The sequence below is a fragment of the Mirounga angustirostris genome, unplaced genomic scaffold (assembly GCF_029215605.1).
Source record: "Mirounga angustirostris isolate CCGP_5_RB_7025 unplaced genomic scaffold, mMirAng1.0.hap1 SCAF_15, whole genome shotgun sequence".
Lineage (NCBI taxonomy): Eukaryota > Metazoa > Chordata > Mammalia > Carnivora > Phocidae > Mirounga > Mirounga angustirostris.
In genome coordinates this window covers 62095405-62115797 of record NW_026991723.1, presented here as the reverse complement: position 1 = coordinate 62115797, position 20393 = coordinate 62095405, and the positions used below count along the sequence as shown (strand labels likewise).

Below are 20393 nucleotides of genomic sequence, written 5' to 3'. Positions count from 1 at the left end.
GCCCGAGCTGTGGCACACAGGGTTACAACACTTCCCAGAGCAGCCACCATCCCCATCACCGCCCAGACCACCTTGGACCCTTGCCTCTTCCATCTCAGCTGCCCTAGAATTGGCTGTGATCCTAGGGATGAACCTCTGCAACACCGCCCAGGCCAGAAGCACAGATGAGGCATCAGGGGGCACATGCTCGAGCCTCAGCTCTGTCCAGGCACCCAAGGGCCAATCTTGTCCCCCCCTGTCTGGGCCTCAGTTTGCCCATCTGTACAAAGGGCAGTTTTCCATATACGTCTGTACAGAAAGAGGGTAACTTTAAGCACCACCCCCTGCACTAACAGACTACAGTTCTATTCTGCCCCACCCAAACCTCTGTCACCAGAGGTCTATAATCTATAGCCTCTGCCTTATTCCCTTGCTTTCTTTTATCAGAGATGAGTCTATAGAATGTACTAGACCAGTCAAGGAGATTGCTGGGCTTCTGTGTTCACTGACTCAGACACTGCTGGCTGTTTTCATTAAAAATGGGCTCCAGCCGTCCCCACAGTCTGACTCAGTGCTTTCAAAACCACTTCCTTGTCTGGGCCACAGAGTATATTCCCAGGAGGGAGGAGGCCCCCATCACTGTGAGGATGGCCGCCTTTCTCATGGGGCCAGAAGGGAGCTCCTGGGAAGACTCTGCATCTCCCAGGAGAGGGCCCTGCCTTCTTTCTCAGAGCCCAGAGCCCGGAGCAAATGTGACACCAGCCAGCATTCAAGGTCACTTCCCTCGTGCCAGACACCAGGCCCTGACCCTGCACTGCTTCATCTGACCCTCCCAACATGTCCTTGAGACAGGACTCTGATTAGCAGGAAGAGGAGCTGAGGCTCAGAGAAGCTGAGTACGCTACCTAAGCTCACAGAGCCGGGAGGCAGGACAGCACAATGTTTGCCTTTGGACAGTCCTCTTGCGGCCACGGCACAAGGTGGCCCAGAGATAACGGGCATTCCAGGGCACTGGGGCTGTGGCCAAATGCCTTTGGCCAGGACTTTCCTGACCTCCCCAGGTGAGCCCACAAATGAAGCCACAGATCTAAGAACAGAGATGTCAGGCCCAGGCACGCTGCATTGACTCTGGGCCCCTAAAAGCTGGCCAAGAGGTCTGGCGCTTCTGCCGGAGAAGAAGGACTCACCGGCGCTTGAGTGTAGCTGACAGCTTCCAGGATCTCAGCGACGCCCTCTGCCTCCAGAAGCCCGCTGGCTTCTCCTGAAGCCTGTGTGGAGACAAATCATGCCGGGAGAGGAGAAGTCACAGACGGTCACTCCTTTGGAGAAACTGCATGTGTGTGTGTGTGTGTGTGTGCGTGTGTAAGAGAGAAAGAGATGGACAGAGCCAGAGAGAGGACCTGAGAGAGAGCACAGTGGCTATTCTTTTCACTGTTCATTCCATATTTTATTGCTCACGCAGATGAGAAACTACAGTCAATATACAGTCTCTCTAACATACCCACTTTCATTATGTCCAGGTCCCTTCAATCTCTGCCAGAGGTACTCCCATTTGCATGGCTATCAACCGAATGAACGTTGGAGAACCATGACATTTGGAGAATGTCTTCCTATTGCTACCTTATCTTCATAATGAGTCGTCTGATGTCAGCCAGAGAGCCTGGGGGCCATCATTTTCTAAATAATACCTTACTCTTGGACTCTTGGGCAGCTTCTACCTTTCCAGTCCTGACAACACTGCAGAAAGAAGGGTATGAATATACAGAAGGTTTCCCTCCTCCCAGCTTCATAGGAACGTCAGGCCAGGATCATGGCCTCAGGGAGGGCAAACATTCTTACAGAGCCAAATTCCACCTCTGAAGGGCTCTCCCACTAAACAGGAAGCATTTTTTTCTAAATGAATGAAATCAACTTATGCTTTGCTTTGGGGTTGATACCCGCCCCCCCCAAAGAGAAACAGAAGCTCTAGGAATATGGCACGTTGTGCTCCCCTCTGACTTTTTGCATCAAGCTAAGGCATCTGCCTGAAATGCCTTTTCTCCCTCATCCAGCTGATACTTGCTTGTCACTGGTCAGGTATCAGCTCCTCCCTTGCCTACTCTGGTTCCTCTTCTTTCACCTTCATGTCCCCCACCCAACCCAGAGAGCTTGGGTTTGAGGACCTCCCGGGTTCCAGTCACCCCTAGCTCTGTCACTGCCTCTGGGCGTGTAAGTGTGTGTGAGCAGCTTGAGGACAGAGACAGTTGCCCATGTGTCTCATTATTTCCAGCATCCCCCAGGACTGTCACCTAGCAGGGACTCAGTAGATCCGTAGATCCTGGGGGCAGGGAGGGAGGCAGAAGGGGAGGGGGGACATGGAAGGACCCATCTTTCTTCCCTGCCTGCCACTCCATCCCCAACTTAGGAACAGATTCATTTGCCAAGCATAAATGCTAAATTTAGGTTGGTTTTTATAGGAATTTTCACTCATGCCTTAGAGTTTTAACTTTGATTTCAGAATCCTGACACCCTTTCTTGGCAGGAAGTCTGGAAACCAGGCCACGGACTGCCACAGCCACGGAAGAACCCAACACCTTAGAAGAAACGCAACCCACCCCCAACCCCCCACGCCCCCACAAAAGAGATGGCTGAAGCTCTCAAAAAAAATAATAAATAAAGCCCAAAAGCCCAAAATAGGACTTGAGGCAGCGCTTGACAAGTTGAGAGATTTTAGAGACTCCATGACGTCGGGAAAGAGGAATTGCCTGGGCATCCAGCCGTCCCGGGCCGATTGGCGGCTGGGGGCGGGGGCAGGGGAGATGGGGGCTCACCGAGGATCCTTCGGCTTCACACATCTCCTCGGGGATCCTGGGGTCAGGGTGGATGGTGAGCTGCTGTATGGAGCCCTGGGGGAAGAGCAAAAGGTCAGAAGCCACCACTTGCTCGCCCACAGCATGACCACAAGTGGCAAGCATGATTGTCCCTGGAACGGAGATCAGGCCACCAAGAGAGAGGACAGGTGTGAGAAATGTGCTGCCTGGAGCCATGACAAGGGAACAAGCCACCTCTTGGCCTGCTCTCATTTACAGGGCCCTCCTTGGGCCAATGTAATATGAGCTCCACTAGCTGGAGAAGCCCCTGGGGAATACTGTGTTCAAAGCACAGACTCACAGCAGCTTCCTAACTGGTCCCAGGTCCCCAGCCTGTAAGTGGGTACCCTAGGATGCCTGTCTCCCCTCTCCCAGAAAGTGTCTTTCCCCTGTAGCTCGAAGCTCCTTGGCTGGCAGGTCTCATGTGAAGAGGAGTGGCCAGCCAGCCTCCCTGCCTCCACTCCTGCCTCCTCTATCCACCCCTGACAGTTCGTTCTCCATGATGCTCCCAAAGTGAGTGTGGAAAAATTGTAACTGGATTTTAACTTCTTCAGATTCACTCATTGTCTCCCGCTGTACTACAAGTAAACCCAAACTCTTCCCCCGGTACCATCTTGTATCAGTTAGCTAAGGTATCAGTTAAGTATGTGTGCTGACTAGATGCGTAACTACAGTAACTTAGGGATTTTCTTAGAATGGCTTATTCCTAAAAGCCTGTTTTGACGGGAGAGTTAATTTCCTGCTATTTTTTCAGGGCACGTTGTCCAAAAGGAGAGAGAGAAGCTACTTCTCCCTCTGGCCTTCTAGCCGCCTCCACCTTTGCAGAAATTACTTAAATGCACCTGGCACTCCTCTCCAAAGGTAAAAACATTGCTGAAGAAATAATAAACCTTCCTCCTTTTATAATGTCTTAAAATGCACAAAGAGCTTTCACTCAGGCCATCCCACTTGACTCTACCACTCCACGGCGTAGGTTTGCTTATCATTGCGTACAGATAAGAAGACCCAGAGAGGATCAGAGAATCCACGCTCTAACGTCATCAGGCTAAACTGAAAACAGGACTGGAATCTAGGTTTTGGGCCCCAGGAGTAGAGCTCTTCCCGCCGCACACACACGCCTCTCTGAGGCTCTAAGAACAAAATAATGAGAGTAGTTGCTTGGGTTGGTTGCCTGGCATCCAGGGGCCTCCCTGATCTGCAGGGCTTGGACTCACGGTGAATCTATCCAGCCCCGTTGCTCCTGCATTGCCCACAAAGATTCCTGCACTGGGCTCGAAAGCCAAGGGCCAGGAGGACCGCTGGAAGGGGACGTGGCTGTGCTCCTCGCAGTCCACGAGGAGGATCACCTCCTCGCCCTGGACGACCACCGCAAAGCGGATCCACCTGTGGGTCATCACGGGCACCGGGAAGGCAGCAGCCTCGTGAGACACGTGGGAGCCTGGCTCCGTGTAGTAGAGGATGACCCGCTGGCGGCCATCCTCCACGCCCGAGAGCCGCAGGCCCAGGTAGATGATCTTCTGGAAGGCATCGGTGACGGCAAAGAGCACGCCGCCTCTGTCACTGCTGGGCTTCACCGTGACGCTGATGGCAAAGTCCCTGAAGAAGGTGGGTGGGATGAGGGTCCTGGCCGGGCGGCCGACGTTGGCACCAGGCCCGAAGCTGTAGGCTGGGAAGCCACCATAGCCCGTGACAAAGGACACAGATGAGGGCAGCGGGACACCGATGAGCTCCGTGAGGTCCAGGTGGCCCTGGGAAGCCAAATCTGCAGGGAGGGAGACAGAGGCCATGGCTCACACATATCTTCTACTGTGCTTGGAAATGGGGAAGAAAGAAAAAGTTCCAAGTGAAATGGGATTCCTCAGAAACCCCACCGTAGTTCCTTAATTACTAGTTCTCAAACTTTTTTGACAATGACCCACAATAAGAAATGAATTTATATTGCAACCCAATAGGCCCGTTTCAATAAACACATATCTGTAACATCAAAACAATGTTTCATAAAGCATTATTTGCTTTCAATACTCACCAGGCACTCTGATATTTTCCTTTTGGGGATTCTTTTCCTCTTTTTTTTTTTAATTTTTAAATTTTTAAATAATTTTTTAAAGATTTTAGTTATTTATTTGAGAGAGACACAGAAAGAGAGGGAACACAAACAGGGGGAGTGGGAGAGGGAGAAGTAGGCCCTCTGCCAAGCAGAGAGCCCGGTGCGGGGCTCGATCCCAGAACCCTGGGATCATGACCCAAGCCGAAGGCAGACACTTAACGACTGAGCCACCAGGCACCCCCTCTTTTCCTCTTTTATTTTATTAAAAGCATGCTGGAGGGGGTGCCTGGGTGGCTCAGTCAGTTAAGCGTCAGACTCTTGGTTTTGGCTCAGGTCATGATCTCAGCATCATGAGACTGAGCCCTGCGTTGGGCTCCATGCTCGGCGGGGAGTCTGCTTAGGATTCTCTCCCTCTCCCTCTCCCTCTGCCTCTGTCCACTCCCCTCAAATAAATGCATAGAATCTTTAAAAGCATGCTGGCAACGACCTACTAAATTGATTTCATTACCCACTAAAAAGTCCTGACCTGCAGTTTGGAAACATTTTTAAGTATGTCCTAGAATATTCACAGACTATATAAGATTCTCCCATCAACTTACAGATTGTTCCTCATTTCTTTCTATAAAACTGGGTAGGTTTGTTTTGTTTGTTTTGAATGAGGTCTACTGTTGAAGTGCCTCAGGGTATGGGGAAAAACTGGGACAAGGTGAAGTGTTCCCAGACCTCAGGGCAGTTGAAATTCACATCATCATCATCATTATGGACATTCCCTGAGTTCTTCTGTGTGGGGCCCTGCTCTAAACTCTTCACATACATTAGCTCATCTAATCCTCACAACTCTGTACCCTTAGCCTCATTTTACTTCAGGGAGAAGTTAAGTAATTTGCCCTGGTTCAAAGCCAGAGCATCTGACCCCAGAGTCTGAGCTCTTATCTGGCTGAAATCCTAGGGCTCCATTGTGCTGGCCTGGAAAGGCCCCCAGGCTCGGGAGCCTTGATCCGCCCAACCCTGGTACCCTGGGAGCAGGCTTTGGGCTGGCTTGCAGTGATGGGAACCCATTCCTGAGGAGATGCCCAGGATGCCAGCAGTGAGACAGGAAGGCAGGTGTTGGGGACAGGTGGACAGGACCCCTGCAGGCAGGACAATGGACCCTCAGGACACCTTGGCCTCAGAAGTGAAGCCAGATACTGAGGATTCAGTCCAATGAGGAGGGCTGGAGTGAGTGAGGGTCAAAACTGAGCAGGGTCCTTCCCCAGAGACCAAGGAGCAGAGCAGACATCTGGTGACTACCTGGACTATGGCCAAAGGCCAGATGACCCTGAGAGTCTGAGTGACCACAGGGGACTTGGGTTTGTGTCCAGAGAAAATGCAAGCCATTCAAGGGCACTGCAGGTAAAGCCCCATCTGACAAATCGAGGCTGCCTTTTAGTTTACCAACTTGTCCCTGTCTGACTGGACCATTAATTAGCCAGTGAGTCATTTCACTGCTCCAAGGCTGTGTCTCCCTCTGTGCTATGGGCCCCATGAAAATGATTACAGGAGACCATCCATGTAACCCTGGTAAATACGGTGGTAATGCAATAACCGTTCACTACTCTTTCCTTTGATTACATCCACTCGACAAGCCCAAAAGGTTGATGGACAGGGGTTTCCGACCACACTGTGCTGACAAGGAGAGGGAGGCCAAGATGGGGGCCTGGACACCCTGCCTCTGTGTCCCCTGAGCTCCCCACATACAATAAAAATGACCGGGTTTTTCATACGTGATTTTACTTCATCCTCACTGCAGCCCGGGATTAACTGCCATTCTCCCATCCTACAGATGAAGAACCAAGGCTCGGGAAGATGGAGTGACTCCCTGAGGTGACACTGTAAATGGCAGATGTTTTCAAGCCATGACTGGTCTGACCTCAGGTTGGTTCACTGCCTCAGTCTCTTAAGACGGGGGCTCCCTCCCAGGGGTTCTGAGGGGAGCTCAACCTAGTCAGCCTGCCATGCTAATGACTCTTTAGCAGCACGAGGGTGCAACTGAATTCTGGGTGGCCCAGGAACTCAAACTTCCCTGGAGGATGAGAGAGAGAGAGAGAGAGAGAGATGCCCTGACTCCAGTGCCCCTCCCCTGGCACCCACAGAGAAGACTGCACAACATCAGCAGCTAGCCTGTTGTGTGCGTTTGTGTGTGTCACAAAATTAGTATGAAATATTTAGGAACTACCAAAAAGCATAAATGATAATAGGAAACACATATTAAATGTTAAAATGGTCGATTTTATGTATTTATATCTTGACCCATGATTTTAAAAAGGAGTAAATGAGAGGATTAAATGAAAGAGTCTGAGGTGCGGCACTTGCTCAATCATGGTGGAAATCATCATCATCATCTTTGACGTTCAGGTTCTGAAAGGAATCTCAGAGGGTCCCTGATACAATGTCTACCAGAGATGCCCCACATTGTCCAGCACGGTAGCCATGAGCCACGCGTGGCCGTTGAGCACTTGAAACGTGGGCTGTCCCAACTGAGCTGGGCCGCAAGTGTACCATACGAACTGGATTTCAAAGATTTCATTTGGACAAAGGAATGTAAGATACTTCATTAACCATGTGTCTATGGATTACATGAGGAAATGATAATTTGGGGAAATACTGGGTTAAATAGAATATATTGTTAAAATAATTTCTGAAGAACATGATGACGAACACGCATGTGTCCACCCCTCTGCTGGAGAAAGTACTGATTCAGCTCTGGGCCACTCTCCAGTCCCATTCCCCTGGCCACGCCCCAAGGGCAGCCTCTCTGAGGCAAGCGGTGTGCATACTCCCGTGCATGTCTCTACACCTCATGTCAGCGTTGGTATGTTGCATGGACTCCTCCGACATTCTTTTTTTCCCACTCGACATTGTATTTTGTTTTGTTTTGTTTTAAGATTTTATTTATTTATTTGAGAGAGAGAGAATGAGAGAGAGCACATGAGAGGGGGGAGGGTCAGAGGGAGAAGCAGGCTCCCCGCCGAGCAGAGAGCCCGATGCGGGACTCGATCCCGGGACTCCAGGATCATGACCTGAGCCGAAGGCAGACGCTTAACCAACTGAGCCACCCAGGCGCCCTCGACATTGTATTTTGAAGGTTGACCTTTGTTTTTTTTTTTGTTTTTTGTTTTTTTTTAAGATTTTATTTATTTATTTGACAGAGAGAATGAGAGAGAGCACATGAGAGGGGGGAGGGTCAGAGGGAGAAGCAGGCTCCCCGCCGAGCAGGGAGCCCGATGCGGGACTCGATCCCGGGACTCCAGGATCATGACCTGAGCCGAAGGCAGTTGCCCAACCAACTGAGCCACCCAGGCGCCCCACGAAGGTTGACCTTTGTTGACGCATGCGACTCTGGCATGCATCATGACATTATACTTTCACAACAATACTCTACGGCATCAATAAGCCATACAGAGTGGCTCACTTTTCTGTTGGTGGGAAGGGAGGTTTTCCTGACTATTAAAACACTACTGCTGTGGACCTCTTACACACATCTCCTGGTGCTTACCTGGGGCGGGGGGGGGGGGGGGCAATGATTGGATGCTGTGGGGCTACACGCCTGCAAATTCACTGAACGCTGCTACAGTGTCCTCCGAAGCACCCGAGCCGACTTTTTTTTAATTGGGATATAAGTGATATATAACACTGTAGAAGTTTAAGATATACAATGTGTTGATCTGATCTACTGCTATATTGCAATATGATTACCACCACAGCTTTAGCTAACACCTCCATCAACATCACATAACTATCATTTCTTTTTTGGTGGTAAGAACATTTCAGATGCCGCTGTGCCCACCTGCAGCATATTCCTACCAACCTTCGGGGGGGGCAGGGAGATGAGCCATGGGAGCAGTCTGCGGGGCTTTTCAACTATAGCGATAATGTTTACTTCTGAAACTAAGCAATATTTACAAATATTCATTGTGGTATTGCTTATAAAACATGTCATGGAAAGTATTTCACAACATTTTAACGAAAACAATTACCCATCCTCAACAAAAGCGTAAATCTGATCATGTTGGCACTCTGCTGAGGGCCCTGGGTCTGCAGTCAGCATGGGGGGTGGGGGGCGGCCGCTGCCTCCTGGCTTGAGAAGCCCTTGTGGTCCGGACCCAGCTGCACTCCCTGCTCCCCAGCAAGCCCTGACGCAGGTCCTGGAGGGCCCCCTGCTGGGGCAAGTCCTCCCCTCTCCACAGTGAGTGTGCTCCCCTCTCCACAGTGAGTGAGCTCCTCTCTGTCGCCCACCCCATCTCACCCCACCCAGAGAATCAGAGCTGATTCTCCATCCAATGCTTTTCCTCTGCAGTTTGCAGCTTGCATTAAAACAGGAATTAATTTTAAGTATGAGAAACCCCAGAAGGCATACATGAAAAGGTTGATAAATCTGGTTAAATTTAACTGCACCGAAATTCTTCAAGTTCTGCATAGCAACAAAAATTCCCAAACTGGTGTCAAATAAAATCCCAAACTGGACAAAAATATTTGCTACATACATCACAGACAACAAACTAGTTACCTTACATACAAAACAGGTGAGCAACAGCCCCATGGAAAAATGGGAGAAGAACAGGGGAAAACCGTAAAAAAAAAAAAAAAAATTAAAATGGCTCTTAAACACGTGAAAAGATACTCCACCTCACTCAGGAGAGAAATACAAGCTAAGGCTGTGAAGAGATACCATTTTCCCCTCTCAGACTGGCACACATCAGAATGTCGGACAGTATGCTGTCTCATGTGTTGCTGGTGGGACCACATACTGGTGTAATGTCTGTGGGAGGCTCTTTGACAATAGTTATCAAATTACAAGTATACATGGGCTCTTTGATCCAGGAATTCTACTTCTATGGATTCTTTAACAGATAAAGTTACATATGTGAAATACAAAGCATGGACAAGAATTTTCACTGCAGCATTGTTGAAAATGTATCTAACTGTCCATCTTTGGGAATGGTTAAATAAATGATCAGTTTTGATATACCATGAAGCCTTTAAAAAGAGTGATTCCTTAGGTACTAATAGGAAACAATCAATAAGATGTATTAAGTAAAAACAGACCCCAAAAAAGCGTGCAGAACAGAATCAGTATCAGTTAGAAATACATAGATTAATACATATTTCATATATAAATATATATATTTTAAAATATATATTAGATTATCTCTAGAAAGATACACAAGAAACTGGGACTAGAGATTGTCTCCAGGGAAGGAAGCCAGTGGGTGGGGAACATGAGACTTTCTTTTCTCCTGACACTCTTTTGTACTTTTTGAAATTTTATACCATATACATGGTGTGAAATAGACATTTACATATTTTAAAGACATTAACTCCTTCCATCCCCTTTTAGAAATTATAAACCCTGCTCTCCTTGTTTGTCCTCACTCAGATATGGCCTGTCTCTGTATAGAAAGAAAGGGGAGAGAAAGAGTGAAAAGGAAAGAAACAGAAATAAAAGCCAACACCCCACTGGGATTTCTTTTCTCCCCTCCAGGTTTAAAGATAAAAACACAACCAAACCAACAGCCCCCTGCTGACAGCCCTGCTTTCTTCTTCCCTGATTCCAAGTGAAGTTCTTCCTCCTGGTCCAATCTCCCCCCCTCCCAAGAAGAAAGGAAGCCCCTTTCTGGTGAGCCCCGCCAGCTTTGGAGAATGTGCCCTTCGAAGGAGAGTAAATGGACCAAGCTCTCATCCAGCCAGCGGCTTATTTCCAAATGGTGTCCCCACGGTTTCAGGGACAGGTGAGGGTTCAGAGGACCTGGGGGCAGAGGCAGAGAGGCCAGGAAACCTGCTTAAACCAGCACAGCGCTGCCATGGCCGGTATAGCCCGGGCTCCCACGTGGCAATGCTGGGAATCCTGTCATCCCCAGAGAATCCTGCTTTTAAAAAAAAAAAAATCACAAGTCTATCCAACCTCCTTGTTTTATAGCTAGGAAAATGAGTGGTCAGGAAGTTCTGTGACTATAAGCCACAGCCGGGAAGTGGCAGACGAGCAGAGGGCAAGGATGAACAGAGGGGAGGTGTGATTCGGCCCTGCTGTCCCAGCCCCTCCGGGCACTGGTGGTGGGTTGGCCATCTGGAGAGTGGGCAGAGGAAGCCACCTGCAGAGGAGAATTCTTGGCATTGGGCAGAACTGGGTTCGGATCCAGACTTTGCCATTTACCACGTGGGCAGCCTTTGGGTGGATGACTTAGCAGGGATGTGGGGACATTCAGCCCACCTCACATGTGGGGACCAAATGAAACGAAGGGTGGGAAGTGCCAATGCTCAGCAAATGGTAGTGACTGGTATTCTAGTTGACTGAAAGGTATAAGCTTAGCAAAAAGCCAAGCCTGCAAAGAGGACCCTCCCTAACTGCCCCCTGCCCTCCTGCTGCCCAGGCCCCAGCTGTGTGAGGGAAGACAAGGGCGCAGGAGCCTGGCCACAGGCCTTGTTTCCACTGGGTTGGCCACAGAAGGAGCCAAGCTACAATCTGCAGGAAGCCCAAGTCAACCCAGCTCTGCTCTCAACCCCTACCTCCCTTCAAACATACTGTCCCGTGGCGCGGTGTGGTGGGGAGCAACCCCTGGCCTGGAGTGACCCTCACTCAGGGTTGCACCCGGGCCTGCTGGCTCATTTCCCCTTGGCTTTTGCAGGAGGGCCACCTGCTCAGGCGGCCACCAGGGAGGGGAGAGAAGCCAGGGAGCCAAGACAAACAGGCCCAGCAACTTGGTCCATAGGCTTGTCCTGGGATGGCTCTGTGCTGGGTGGGAAGTGGGAGGGTGGGGATCACAGCTGGTGGGAACACATCCCACCATCGGGGGGGGGGGGGCGGGCAAGATCGGAGAGGGCAGTCTGACAGGGTCTGATCCTGGAACTCTGGAACTCTCTGGCCTCAGGAACCTTGGGGCCCTTCGTGGGAGGGCCCACACTTCTCCACAGAAATTAATACCTATTCTCATAGGACAGCTGTATAACTTGAGTGAAATAATACATCTCAAATGCTTAGCACACAGGAAGTGCCAGGCTCAGAATCTGAGGCCCTGGTGAAGGTGAGTGAGATCAGGCTCAGGCTCCACATCTAACAAGGATCTCACTGCATGCTCATCCATCACCTGGAGATCCAAGCTCCCTCCCATTCCCACGATGTTAGGTCCACGGGCCCAGGGAGCCCTCCAGGCATGAACACAGACATGGGGCCATGAGAGATGCCCAGGGAGGGATACAAGTCTCCAGTTGAGTCCCAGCTCTGCCACTGACTCCATCTGTGCCCTTGGGCAAGCTGTTCTCCATTCCTGACCTCAGTTTTCCCATGTGCATATCAAGGTGTTAGATGAGATGGACTCTCAGAGCCATAGCCATATAGACATCCTCTAGGTGTCTTCACTGCCTTCCAAATACCTCCTGGGGCTGACTGTGACTTCAGTCTTCATCTCTCACTTCATTAATGCATAACAATAGCTTCATCTCCAGTGGGGATTTCTCAACCCATTTTTCCAATCCATGAATTGATAACATTTATAAAGCCCCCACATTCTGCCTGTGCGCCACTGGGGATATGATGATGAATCTAGAATGCAGGTGCTCAAGAAGCTCATGATCTAGGTGTCTTGGTTAGCAGTTATCCATTCATGCTACTTACAAGCTCCAAAGCCTTCCATGGCTCCCTAGTGCCCAGAGGATCAAATCAAAATTCCAGAGTAGACACCCTCTGCTTCATCTCTTCATTCGCCCCCCACCCCCATCTCTGTCTCTGCTCAAGCTGTTCCTTCGATTCCTGTCTTCTCAGAGCTGAATCATCTAAGAAGAGCCCCACCCACTTCTTGCCCTTGCTCAGCTGCACTCATAGACACCAGGGCCCTCCTTCCACCCTATACACAGAACCACAGCATCAATCCCTCTAAATACTCAAATCAGGGCTGGGCACAGAGCAGGCACTCGGTGCCATGGCCTGATGAAAGGGGGACAGACAGAGGCCCCTGTGCCTCAAGTCTTTGGCTCAGGCTCCTAAGCAGAGCTCTGGGCGGCCCCTCCCGAGGACATGGGGTGGAGGCATCAGACGGCTTTAGAGATGGACCAGGCAGAGGAAAATCTGAACAGTCAGTCACTGCAGGGTGCAACTTTCCTCCCAGGGGTCCAAAGCCAGTTTCCATGGAAACCAGGGCAGATTCCTAGCGATGAAGAAACAAACAGGACAGGGTTCAGGTTTTCTTCCACAAAGACGACTGCAACCTGGCCAGAGGAGGTGAAGCACAGGAATCCTTCCCTCTCCTCTTCGCAGCCACAGACTCCGGGACATCTGGCATCTCTCTTCCCCAGGCAAGCCTCGGTTTCTCCTTCTATGTAATGGGCTGGTTCAGCCCTTCTATCTGTGGGGTGCTGAGGCAGTGCCTAGGGCTAGTCTGGGCTTTGGAGCCTTGCCTCTCTAGGGAACTGTATTTGGCTTCGCAAAGCTCCATCTCACAGATGATCATCTGGGACCTGCGCCCAGCGCTTGCGCTTGTTAGCATTTAAGGCCGGAAGGAGCCAAGGAGCGTTCCTCTGGCTCTAGGTCAACTAGGGCTGCAGAGAAGCCAGACAGGGAGGGAGGCTGAGGACACCCCAGGATGGTGCATGGCAGCGGCCCCCAGTGGCCACAGGGAGAACTGCGCCTCCGTGAAACCCAGGGCAGTCTTCCCAGGCTGCAGTTAGGAGGGACAATGCCTGTGCCTGGGGAAACTGGGAGCACGAGGATCGCAACAACAGAACCAGAGCCAGAGGTCTGGGAGGGTCCCAAGAGAGCAGGCCTGAGGTCATGCAGGTTGATGTGGCCAAGCCAGGCCTAGAACTTAGATGCCTACCTCCTATCCTTCTCACTTTTCCCTGTGCTGGCTGCCTGGGAAAGCAAAAGATGCCCCCCACATCTCTCATGCCCACCTGTGACTATGAGGACCCACAGGACACTTTCATCAGCTTAAATGGGGACACAGGATTCCTTCAAGCTGGTTGGTGTATTTCACTGGAGACAGGGCTCAGGGGATCCAGAGGACCCCGTGTTGTTGTGGCCTGGGGCTGGAGCCAGTAGGCTAAGGGAGTGCAGGTAAAGTAGGGGTGACTACCCTGGGAGCCCCAGCAGGGCCCCTCTGCACTCAGGCTCTGGGGAGAAAGGAGTTCCCCAATACCTCTTTTGCTCCAGCAGCATAAATTGGGGAGCCTCAGAGAACCAAGGGTCCCTCCTCTTGCTCCTTCTCAGGCCATCCTGCCTGGGAGGGAGACATTCTTGCATCTTCTCAGGACTGTTCTTTCCCTTCCCTTTGGATACTGCTACAGGGACATGGCCCCCAAGGACTCTAGGTTATCAATCAGACCTCCTCGCCCCTTCCTCCCCCTTCCCCACAGAGACAGGAAGCTGGGAGCGCAGCAAGCCACAGGCTCTACGAGGGAAGAGTACAGCTCACCATCTGGAGAAGGGGTTTCCTCTACCACATACCCACCAAAAGGCCACGTGCAAGGGTTCTGTGTGCACATGTCCACTGTTGGGGAGCTCGTCCCTCTCGTGACAACCCTGACCACTGCTGGACAGTCTTTAGGCTTCAGACCTCTTTCTCCTGATGGACCAAGGCAGTCTCCCTTAACTCGCACCCACCAGGCTGGGCCCTTCTCTGCACTCTGGGACCACACACAAGTCGGCCTTGACTTCTGCATCATGGCCTCTCAGAAGCATGGAGTGGGGGAGAGGGCCGGCCTGGGAGGCAGACTGTTACTAGCTCAATGTATGATCTTGAGCAAGCCCTTCTCTTCTCTGAGCCTCAGGATGATGGTTTCCAGAGGCCCCTGCCAGGTCTGCAAGTCTCCAAACCTGCATCCTTCTCGTCTCCCATCTATTTTCCAGTTTCTCTAACCACTCTTCACTGTCCGTTCCTCCAGTCCACAGCCTTCAGGCCTGGAAGGAATGACTCCAACAGGGAGCAGGACAAACCCAGCCCTTCCCAACAGACTTCCTCGTCTTTGGGCAGCACAGCCTGGCCAGAGGCATGGAGTGCTGTGCCCAGGAAAATGTCACAACTCTGCCTGCGAGGAAGGATCGCCCCACCCAGGCTGGAGCCTGCAGAGGCTCCCGGCTCTACCTGACTCCCTTCCTGAGGAAAAGGAACACAACAGAATTCAGGCTGCATGGGATCCATCTGCACCCAGCAAAGATGCAAGAGGTTCTTAGCAAAACCTGCCACCCAATGCATTCCTTAGAAAAAGAACCATTTTCCTGCCAGGGGGGAAAAAATCCTGGATCAACTTAGAAAGGAGACCTGGGCTTGGCAACAATCAAAGACCTCATTTTTCTGAATTACAGAAGAGCATTTTTCTACATGTAAACTTAGAATGCCTCCTTCCCTTTTCCGGTTTTCATATATAGCATAGGAATTTTCATGCTCAATGAAGTTACTGTGTGAGCTCTCCTCCCTCTCTTTCTCTTGCTCTCTCAGGTCTTTGGCCGAAACCGAGAGAAGGATGGCTTTGAAGGTGCCTGGATGTGGGTGGCGATGGACCAGCTGTGGGCCTGTGGCCTGCCTGCCCCACCCACCCGGCAGGAAGGAGAAGTCGTCCCCCACCCAGCACCCTCTCTGGCTTCCAGAGCATCCCCTTGCCTGAGCACCCCCCACCAGAGGGGAGGCAAGGCATGATCATTCCCTCCTTTCAAAGAGGAGGAAATCAAGCCCCAACCTACTGTAAGCCCCAGTGCAGGAACCAGCACTGAAGACTCGACGCTGGGCTCTGCCCATTACAAGCCACGGCCTCCCAGGCTGCCCTGGGACTCCTCCAGGTGCAGCACACCTCTGTGTCCCCACAGTCCCCACCCATCCTTCCACCCAAACAGCCTCATCTCTGCATTCTGGTGGTGTGTCCCCTTCCCTCTCTGATATGACGACACATGAGCTTCTGGGCATAGACCATGGGGACCCCTCTCAGTCCCCAGTGCCGGCAGAGCCTGGCAAGGATAATCTGTGAATGAAGACAAGAAAGAAGGATGTCAGCAGCTAAGATTTACCGTGGGCTTGCTGCATGACAGGCATGGTTCAACGAGCTTTCCATGAATCATTTCATCTTCCTACAGACTCTCTATGAGGTAGGTAATATTATTAGCCCCATTTTACAGGTTAGAAAACTGAGGCTTGGAGAAGTTCATCACCACTCTAAGGCTATGAGGATAATAACCAATTAAAGTCAGGATTCAAATCAGAATGGGTGGTACAGCATGGTGTGAAGGTTCCAGTCCTACCCACACAGCAGAGTCACCCAGGGAGCTTTTAAAAAGACAGAGGTCTGCCCCTCCTGCCTGGCCCTAGGGACCCCAGTGTCTTCCAGGGTCTAGCCTGGGTAAGTCTGATGCCCTCTCCCAGGGGGCAGCCACAGGTAAGGGTTACCCCTCTCCCCAACCCCAGGCTTGGCTATCAGGCAGACCTTGGCTATCAGGCAAACCCGTGTATGGCCTTGGGAACCGACTTCACTCCTCTGAGCGGTACGGAGGGGCAGCAACAGAAGCTGGCTCACAGAGTCATCATGAGAATGGACAACACAATGAGGACCGTGCCTGGCAGAGGGCTGACACGTCTGAAAACTCAGGACCCACTGTGGGTGCTAGCCAACTCGACTGGGCCAACTCTGGGGGCAGTACTCCCACGCTCTCGCCAGCCAGCCTCCAACTGTTAGCCATTAAAGACTTAATAATATAATTGGATAAGTCGGCCCAGCACCTAAGGAACTGAGGAGTTTAGTCTGGAGAGAATAAATGATGACTCCTTCATTCTGTGACCCAGGTCTGCTCACTACCTCCTCCTATGCGCGTGCGCACACGCACACACGCGCACACACACACGCACTCTCTCTCTAACCCCTTGGACTAGGCAGAAATCAGCTCCAGCGCAAGAGCCACATGCAAGCCTCAGGAAGCATGCAGTGGGTCCTGCCGTCTTGCTGCAGTGAGGGTCTTTGCCAAACTTGTTCCAGAAACCTGGGTACACAGCCACCACAGGGACCACGTGTACCAGGTGCCGCGTGAAGGCCGGCAGGTGTGGGCAGGCGGGAGCATCTGAGAAGAGTTGACTCGAAAATTCTTCTCGACGTATGGACCTTCCTTTTCCATTTGGGGAACAAAGACTCTTTGAGTGTGATGAGGGCCTTGAATCCCGAGGATGACATCAGCTGCAATGAGCCATCACTCCTGGCAGGCAGCTCTGGAGGACTCGGCTCAGGGCGCCGTGAGGAAAACTCACGGAAAACAAGCGTGGAGGGGACAGGGCCTGTCGGGGGCACCTGAGGGGCACCGGACGGGAGCATGCAGCAGCCTGCTAGGAGTGGGCACCCTGCAACCCGCAGCTCCTGAAAACTGCCAGGCTTGGCACCAGATGGAGACAAGGAACCAAGAGCCGGAGGCCAGGCAGGGTCAGCGCAGACATCTGGACCAGAGGGTTTCAGACTGCATTCCCCAGGGCCAGGGGTGGGGCTCAGGGGAGGGAGTGTACGAAGGGGGCTGCCAGCCGGAGGAGCAGATGAAGGAGGAGAAAGCCTGCCCGTCGGGCCCCTAACACACACACACATACACACAGCCACACGGACGCTCACGCACACGCACAAGCACACTCACACACGGATGCATCTATTCATACACACACGTTCACACACGTACACATACACCCACTCTGACACCCTCACTCACACTCATCCCCTATACACACTCACGGAGTCACACGCACACTCGTCTGCTCATACACTCACACTCACACATTCATTCGTGGATACTCTCTCACACATTAACACATATTCGCACACACTCACCCACCGTCACACGCACACTTGCACCAAAGCAACTCAGACTTCATTTGTTTCATGTATTCATGTGATTTGTTCCAATCACAGCCTCATTTGAAGAGAGGGTTCAGCAGCTAAAAACCAACCAACTAACCCAAAACCCCACCATCAAAAGTCTTCCGTGTTACTAATGTTCACAAGGGAGCGCTGCAAGGGAAGCTGCTGGCCAAGGGGCCCACGGAGAGTCTGCAGCCCACTCCTTCTTCTCCAGCTACCTCTTTAAGGGTTTGGAGACCTTTGCCTACATCCTACACACAGGGTTTCTGTTTCTCTCATGTGGGCACCTTTTCTGAATTTCCCCCCTCATCAGTAAAACCTTCTCAGAATGTCAGATTTGGGTCATGTCTTCACAAAGCATTGAACCCAACTGACTCATTTCCTTAGAAGCAATGCTAGACATGGTTGATCAATGAATATGAACAGCTGGCCTGTACAGGTGATACTTGGCACAGAGCCTGGCACAGGTAGGTGCCCCATAAAGGTCAGTTTCAGGAACGTATGAGGGCATTTCTGCGTAACAATAGCTCACGTGCATTGAGCCCCCACTGTGTCCTGGGTGCAAGTGCTTTACCCGCATGGTGGTGGTTCTCAGCTCTGGCTACCCAGCGGAATCACTGGGGAGCTTTTCAAAAATACTACTGCCCATGCCTCACTCCAAGAGAGTTTGATTCAGATGGTCAAGCGTGGCCTGGGCTAGTGAAGCTGCATAAGGTGATACTCATTCACAGCCCCTGAGTTATTTTCGTTTTTTTTTTAAGATTTTATTTGAGAGAGAGAGCACACACGTGCAGGAGGAACAGATTGAGAGAGAGAGAGAGAGGGAGAGAGAGAGAATCTCAAGCAGACTCCATGCTGAGCATGGAGGTCTACATGGGGCTGGATCCCAGGACCCTGAGGTGATGACCTGAGCCGAAATCAAAAGCCAGACACTTAACCAACTGAGTCACCCAGGCGCCCCAACACAGCTCCTGAGTTCTTCACAACAATCCCACTCTTATTGTTACCAATCTACAGATGTGGGAACAGAGGAACAGAGCAGTTAAATAACTTGCCCAAGGGCACACAGCTAGCAGGTCCCCAAAATGGTGACTTTAAACCTTCATCTGTCAGATGTGAGTTGAGTCTCTATCTGCTCCTGTCCAGGAATGTCACTTCAATCCAAGGCTGCCCCACTCCAGGGAGCACCCCCTGTTTAGCCCTCAGTGATCTTGTGCCCATCTGCCTCTCTATCCCCATTGCTCTGACAGCCCCTCCCCATTGCTCTCAGGATCAACACAGCCTCTCCCTACCAGCTACCAGGAAGAGGGCTCTGCTGCCAGCCAGAGACTGTCTCTCCTGGGCTTCATCTTCTGAGCAGATCCAGGAGGGCCAGAGACTTCAGTCCTGCTGGCCACTGGGGAGCTACATCTCTTATCTTGGCTGGCTGGACGTATTTTCAGAGCTGGGAGAAGGATCTCCAAGCAGCACGGTGTTGGGGAGAAAGACAGCTCTGGCTTCAAATCCCAGCTCTGCATTTAAAAGCTGTGCAACTTTGGACAAAACACTTCCCCTCTCTGAGCCTCAGGCTCTAAATCCATAACATAGGAATAATGTCACCTGCTGCAGGAAAGAGTTTTGAGAATGACCTGAGATAGATAACAGATATAAAATACTGAGCGGAAGGCCTAGCAAACACAGACACTTAGTAGAGCACATTGGTTGTGGGTATTGCTATTACCATCAATGACATAAGCTTTCCTTCCTCTCCCCTGAACCACCGTAATTGCCGTGAAAGGCAGCGTTGAGCAACTTTCCCTCTGGGTCTCAGTTTTCTCACCTGCAGATAGGGTGACACCGCTTCCTTCCCTGGGTTGCAGAGAGGGCCACATGCGGCTCTGAATGGGCAAATGCTTTGTCAAGTGCAGCCTACTCAGGTGTAAGGAACAATTTGTAAGGACAGAGGGCCCCAAACAGGTGTCTGGGAGCTGAGAGTGCTCTTTTTCTCAGATCAGTGAAATCTGAACCCATACAGAGCGGCTGTAATGTGGCCAGCGTCACTCCAGAAGCAGAACTCCCTGCCCCAGGCCGGGAATGGCCCGAGTACCATGGGGCCCGCACAGAGGAGCTGGAACCTGGAAACTGGTTTAGCACCCCACTCAATCCACCCACCCGTTGCCGCCACGCCAGGGCAAGAAGCTGGGGTCAGGCCTGACTGCAGCTGCTAGAAGAAACAACAACTAAACAATAATAATAATGACCACGTTCACCCCAGTGGGTGGAATGATGGCTCTCCAAAAAGGTATGTCCACGTCCCAGTCCCCGGAACCTGTGAGCGTGACCTTATTTGGAAGAAGGGTCTTTTGCAGATGTATTTAAATTAAGGATCTTGAAATGAAGAGATCATCCTAGATTATCCAGGTATGCCTTAAATCCAATGACAAGTGTCCTTACAAGAGACACACGGGGGAGCTCAGACAGATAAAAGGGAGGAGACAGGGCGCCTGGGTGGCTCAGACGGTTAAGCGTCTGCCTTCGGCTCAGGTCATGATCCCAGGGTCCTGGGATCGAGTCCCGCATCGGGCTCCCTGCTCCTTGGGAGCCTGCTTCTCTCTCTCTCTCTCTGTCTCTCATGAATAAATAAATAAAATCTTTAAAAAAATAATAATAATAATAAATAAAAAAAAAAGGGA

At 51.3% G+C, this 20393-nt stretch overlaps 1 protein-coding gene across 5 annotated transcripts in view; it reads right to left on the bottom strand.

The window, feature by feature from the left end:
• COL15A1 (collagen type XV alpha 1 chain) overlaps window positions 1-20393 on the bottom strand; it is a 103459-nt gene that overhangs the window by 61916 nt on the left and 21150 nt on the right. For 3 of the 5 annotated variants that reach the window (XM_064579227.1, XM_064579226.1, XM_045882773.3), the window contains exons 3-5: window positions 4043-4590; window positions 2790-2864; window positions 1167-1247 (exon numbers count right to left, since the gene is read on the bottom strand). In XM_064579227.1, coding sequence (XP_064435297.1) covers window positions 1167-1247; window positions 2790-2864; window positions 4043-4590 — 704 coding nt within the window. Of the gene's footprint in view, window positions 1-1166; window positions 1248-2789; window positions 2865-4042; window positions 4640-20393 lie in introns of all 5 variants that reach the window. The other 2 variants (XM_064579225.1, XM_064579224.1) reach the window with 2 other exon arrangements.